The following is a 5,403-nucleotide window of genomic DNA, read 5'->3' as shown; positions in this document are numbered from 1 at the left end:
TAACTTGCTTGCATTCAGAAGAAAAGGGAAAGGTGTATACGTACTAGCAAAAGAAGAAAGATGGAAACCGTGCAGCTAATCAAGGAAAGATGCCATTGGCGGCCAGCGGACGGCTCATGGATGGCTTATTATTATTATTTTTTGAAACGGAGGCTCATGGATGGCTTATCTTGCAAGGAAGGTGGTTGGTTTCTGTAGCAAAGCTTAAAGCGGCCGGTGACGGTGGGCGAGTTCGTCGCAGCAGCAGGAGTACTGTTACTGTTAGAGACATATGGCTGTAGTAAAGTCTGGATCTACCATGGCTAGCTGCCTAATTAACCCGGTGCTTGTTGTTGTGTCTAGTCATGTGGATTTACTGCTCAATCCCTCATTGCTGTGTGCGTTTCCCATTGCTAGCTGCACAAAGCAAATAATACGTACTGCTAGCCTAGAGGTAAAAGCAATAGGTAGCTTCTCTGCTAGTCTGAAGGAGTAGTATTTTTGCCGGTACTGCATTAGGTGGGGAGGGGATCAGCCCGTATAATAAACTAACTAGGCAGAGCGGCTGATGACAGGCTGCATATCTTATACTACCGCAGAACTGGTTTGGGTTCCTTCAAAAAAAAGAAAAAGAAAAAAAGAACTGGTTTGGGTTCAGAGTTATAGAGAACCGGCTTGGATTCAGAGTTAGACAGGCCCTGACATACGTACTGCATAGCTGAACAATTAATACAGGGGGATCGGAGTTGGTTTCAGTCTTTCAGAGACCGAACAATTATATTTGTCACCCTGTTCCTGACATTACCTCCGAAGAATCGCAGTAAAAAAAAGTATTAGTTAGTCATGTACTGCACGTCACACAACATGCCTCTTGGTGCAGGCAGCGGCTGCCTGCCTCTGACATTCACAATTAAAGGAAAATCCGTCGCATGTACCTGCCATGAGCCACACTTTATAACACTGATGAAAAGGTCAAAACGCAATCGCGGAGCAGATTAAACTATATTGAGATCGATCGGTCGATCGATGAGTTCGATTTTATAAGCTGGGTGGCGACGAGCAGCCGCTGCCGCACGTATTTTATACCGCTTTTTGTTGGGCTCGATCGATCGACGTCGTCCTCACAGATTTTTTTTTACTAAGATTAGTAGTAATCCGGACGGTTAGTTTCTTGAGAGCTATGCTAGCGATTACAGTCTTACACACACTGATTGCCGCAGAATCTTAGTTGAAAAGCTGCCTGCATCGCGTACACAGCATGCCTCCTGATGCGGGCAGCCACAGCAGACCTGACACGCGAGCGCCATCGGGAAGAACTGAAGAAACATACTACTGACAAAGGTGCTGTTAATTACCACGACCGCACAGCGTTTGCCTGGCCATGCACGAGCTGTCTTTTAATTACCACAAGAAACGTAGTACTAGGTGGATGGAGGTCCAGCCAAAGCCGCTTTTAATTACTACAACCACGATCACAGAGCGTTTTGCCCGACCATGCATGGTGCCTTTTAATTACCGCCAGAAACTGCCGGAGGAAGAATTTTCTACGTGTATTTTTTTTTTACCGTTGGAAAGTCTACCCGCCCCACAGAATCCGAAGAATCTCGCATGCCCTGGGCCCCATTTGACTTCGGCAACGCCAATTTCTACCAACCTTCCTTCCTGGCAGCTGATTCTAAAATCATCTTTAAACGAAAAAATTGATCCTGAAAATCCAGTGTGTCTCCGACGTGCCGTCACGACATACCTGCTGCCCATTACTTTACTGTTTACCACCGGTACACCGGCATGCATATCATATCGTCAACTGGTGGCACCGCCGACAGTAAAACAAGAATTGAGGACATTCCACGGACGAGTAGAAAAAGGCCGGAAAACTATGTAAACAAAGGTAAGTAGATTCGGGGGGTGCATGATCTGATCTGCTCACCGGCTGCTCCTAGGAGTAGGACTGGCTGATAAAAGCGCACTGAGACCCTGTGACTGTTCCTCGGGGCAACAGCACCGCCCGTAACTGCAACTGCAAGTAACGAACAACCCATGTGACAGCAGCATCACCGTGTGCCCGCCTTCTCCTAGAGGCAAGCTCATGTTTTGGGTTGGGGTTGGGTGAACTGAAAGAAAATTATGCGTGCGGCTGATGCCAATTACTCAACTGAAGAAAATCACTCTGTGTGTACAAGTTTTTGGGCCTTAGTTTTCATGGCCGCCAAGGCACCTAGTACCGACTATACGGCGTGGCAGAGAGGTGGCCACATGTGGTGTGTGTAATTTCGTGTTACTGCTGCCAGTTAAGGCTTGCAAGGCCAGAAGCCGTGGTGACCAAATGGAGCACCGGACAAAAGACCCCTGGGAGCAGACTCTGGACGATGGCCCTGTATACGTCGCCTGCATGTCGTCTGTTCCTACGACTGGAAGCTCTGGATTTATTTCACTCGTCACATACTCCACCGGCAACTTCACTCAGTTGCGCAGAGAGCCAGGGGGACTAACAACACAACTGAATGAATGTTTTTCATCTGTGCGTGTGGATGAACTTCAACAGCGGGGTTAACCAGCTACACAGTAGAATTTGCAGTATACAGTATAACACTACGACTACATCATGCACTACACTGTTACAGCAGGGACAAATTAGGACTGCCGGATTTTGGAGGCGCGCGGTGTAGGATGTTAGGGTAGAGACAAATCAGGATCTTCATCAGAAGAGAAAAATAATTCACCACTGGAGACTGGACCGGAGAGGAGAAAAGGAGAGGGGGGAAGGAGACTGTGTCATGTCCCGATTAGCATGGAAGATTCTCCGTGTCTGTTCTCTCTCGGCATTGGGCCGGACAGCGGCGCCACCGAAAAGCACACTCGCCCTCCCAAATCTCCATGGATTGCCGGACGGACATGGCATCCCAATTAATTAGCGAGAACGGTGGATCTATCCACCCGGATTGATTAGTCGCCTCGTCTCGTCCTTCATGCAGCCTGCAGCAGCGGACAGCCGGCCGCGCGCATCCGCCATGGATGCTCTGAGCGGCGATCGATCGATTAACAAGAAGAGGATTCTGGCTGAATTGGAACAGGGGGGGAATGAGGATAATTGCACAATTCTGGTAGTAGTGGCTATCATAATTAATTGATTGATTAATTACCGGGATCTCTCTGAATTTTCTTACAGCCTTCTTCCGCCCTTAACCACTTCCGCCCAGTAATTAACAGCCTACCTTATTGTACAGCTTGCATGAGAATTTCACGGAGCCATGGCGATGGCGAAAGGAAGCACACATACCACTACTAAGAACAACACCTTATTTATGTATACGATGAGGAGACGACTCATAATTTACCATGGACACGACCCCAAGAGAGGAGAGGAGAGGAGAAAGAAGCAAGCGACTGGGAGAATTCTCCGGGAGATGAATCGACCGAACCGGGGCGGGCATGGACGCCGACCAGATCGCAGCACCTCACGACGCCCGGATCCGCTTCTCGGCGGGCACGGGCATGGGCATCGACCGGAACACGGTGGAGAGGTCCCGCGGGACGGCGAGGCACACCCGCGCCGTCGTCGCCGCCGTCAGCGTCGGCCGCGACTTCCGCTTCAGCGCCGGGAGCCGGGGCACCGGCGGCTTGCGCGGCGCCGCTGGGCACTCCTCGGGCAGCAGGATCCGGCACTCCTTGGACGTCGGCGTCGACGGGTCCTTCTCCTCCGCCGCCGCTGCGGCCTCCGTCGTCTTGCCCTCCGCTGCCGCCGACTCCTGCGTGGACGACGCCGGCGACGGAGAGGCCGAGGCGGCGTCGGAGGGCGGCGAAGGCGCCGTCTTGATCGGCGGCAGGGAAGGCAGGGACTCGTCGGCGGAGGAGGCCATTGCTGCCGGCCGGATCCGCGGTGAAATTCGCGGCGCGAGTGGGTGGAATGGGATCGAATTCTTGTTCTCTGGTGGGTGCAGGAGGTGGGTAAAAAAAAGAAGCGAGGAAAGAGAGAGAGGTTGGGGCTGTAGGCCTGTAGCGCCAAGGCGTTAAATAGTAGCGGCACCGAATAGAGGAGGGAGACAGGGAGGCGAATGAAAAGAAAGGCATTCATGAAGGGTGTAATTGCAAACTTTGTGGGGGGTTTAGTTTGCCATGAGTTATGTCCTTATTAACTGCTGACAGCGAGTGGTGCTGTTTATTACAACGAGTGAATTTTACTTTAGTGGTAGGAGGAGGCAAGACTTTGGGGCATTTTACAAATGGATCCTCCAATTCTCGGGACCTATTTGGTTTGCAATGTCACATAGCACACTTGAACCATGCAATTTGTATCAAAATTATCGCGAGAAAAATAAAGAATTCTTTCTAAAAAGATATGAATCAATAGGAATTCTCCGGGTGTCGTAAAATAGAGCACAACCTCGGTTACTTCCTTCCATCTCAGTACCAAAAACATATAAGTATATCTGTATAATGCACCCCCAACTATTACTAGCATGACACAACATGTACACATTTGATATACATGTATGAACCTCCAACGAATCCAAGTAAGTATCCTCCCCCTCCCCCCGCGACACTATTTTTGATAGTGTTTTAGCGCACGTAACAAGCAACCATAAATTTCTAGTAATGCCCAACGAAACTGGATGAGCCATATCCTATCTAGCCTGCACTGAATTTTGCGCCTAGCTCCTAGATATATGCGGTGGAAAAACTATTAATATCGGGAGAACATTGCAATTCTTTTTTCGAAGTTGAAAGGTTAGAGTAGCATGTACATTTGGTGTGACAAACTAGGGTGGCCTCACTGGCAGGGATTAATAGCTAAGTTCTGAATTGTTCTTAACGGGCGCTGACAACCAGTACGTAATATCATGAAAAAGGTCGGAGGTAGAAAAATGGCATGTAGCTTATGCATTGTTACGAGGAACTAGAGTGTGGGGTGGCCTGGCATGCATATTAATAGTTGTGTTCTAAATTGTTCTTAACCGGTGATGATAGCAGTAATATTTATTACTATATAAGTAAATTTCACTTAAGTTTAGCTACAAAGGTGACACAAATATATATACCCCAACTTTTCTTTTCATCTCAAGATCACGAAATAAATGTCTGTAAATATCCATATACTCACGCACAAACTCTGACTTTTCTTTTCATCTCAAGATCACGGCATAAATGACTGTATATATATATCCATATAACTAACGCCAACTTTTAATAGCATTACACACCGTCTGCATATATCCATATAACTAACGCCAACTTTTAATAGCATTACACACCGTCTGCATATATCCATATAACTAACGCCAACTTTTAATAGCATTACACACCGTCTGCATTGTCGGTATACCTATATACATCTCCGACGAATCCAATACTTACTCCCTTCGTTTTCAGGGACTGCTGCTCACCACGTATAACAAGTAGCCAGAATATTCATGTGACGTCTCA

At 48.2% G+C, this 5,403-nt stretch overlaps 1 protein-coding gene across 1 annotated transcript; it reads right to left on the bottom strand.

Moving 5' to 3' along the window:
- Positions 1-3,090: 3,090 nt before the first annotated feature.
- Positions 3,091-3,978, bottom strand: LOC125556326 (uncharacterized). The gene has a single exon (XM_048719076.2). It carries the CDS (start codon positions 3,837-3,839, stop codon positions 3,438-3,440), a length of 402 nt encoding a protein of 133 aa, XP_048575033.1. The 5' UTR covers positions 3,840-3,978; the 3' UTR covers positions 3,091-3,437.
- Between the last annotated feature and the right edge of the window lie 1,425 nt (positions 3,979-5,403).

Source organism: Triticum urartu, chromosome 5A (assembly GCF_056163025.1).
Source record: "Triticum urartu cultivar PI428250 chromosome 5A, HENAU_Tu73, whole genome shotgun sequence".
Lineage (NCBI taxonomy): Eukaryota > Viridiplantae > Streptophyta > Magnoliopsida > Poales > Poaceae > Triticum > Triticum urartu.
The sequence above is the reverse complement of the archived record's forward strand: the minus strand, read 5'-3'. Positions and strand labels throughout refer to the sequence as shown.

What these genes read in the sequence shown, in the direction of transcription:
- LOC125556326 (XM_048719076.2), bottom strand. Translation starts at nt 3,839, where the DNA reads ATGGCCTCCTCCGCCGACGAGTCCCTGCCTTCCCTGCCGCCGATCAAG.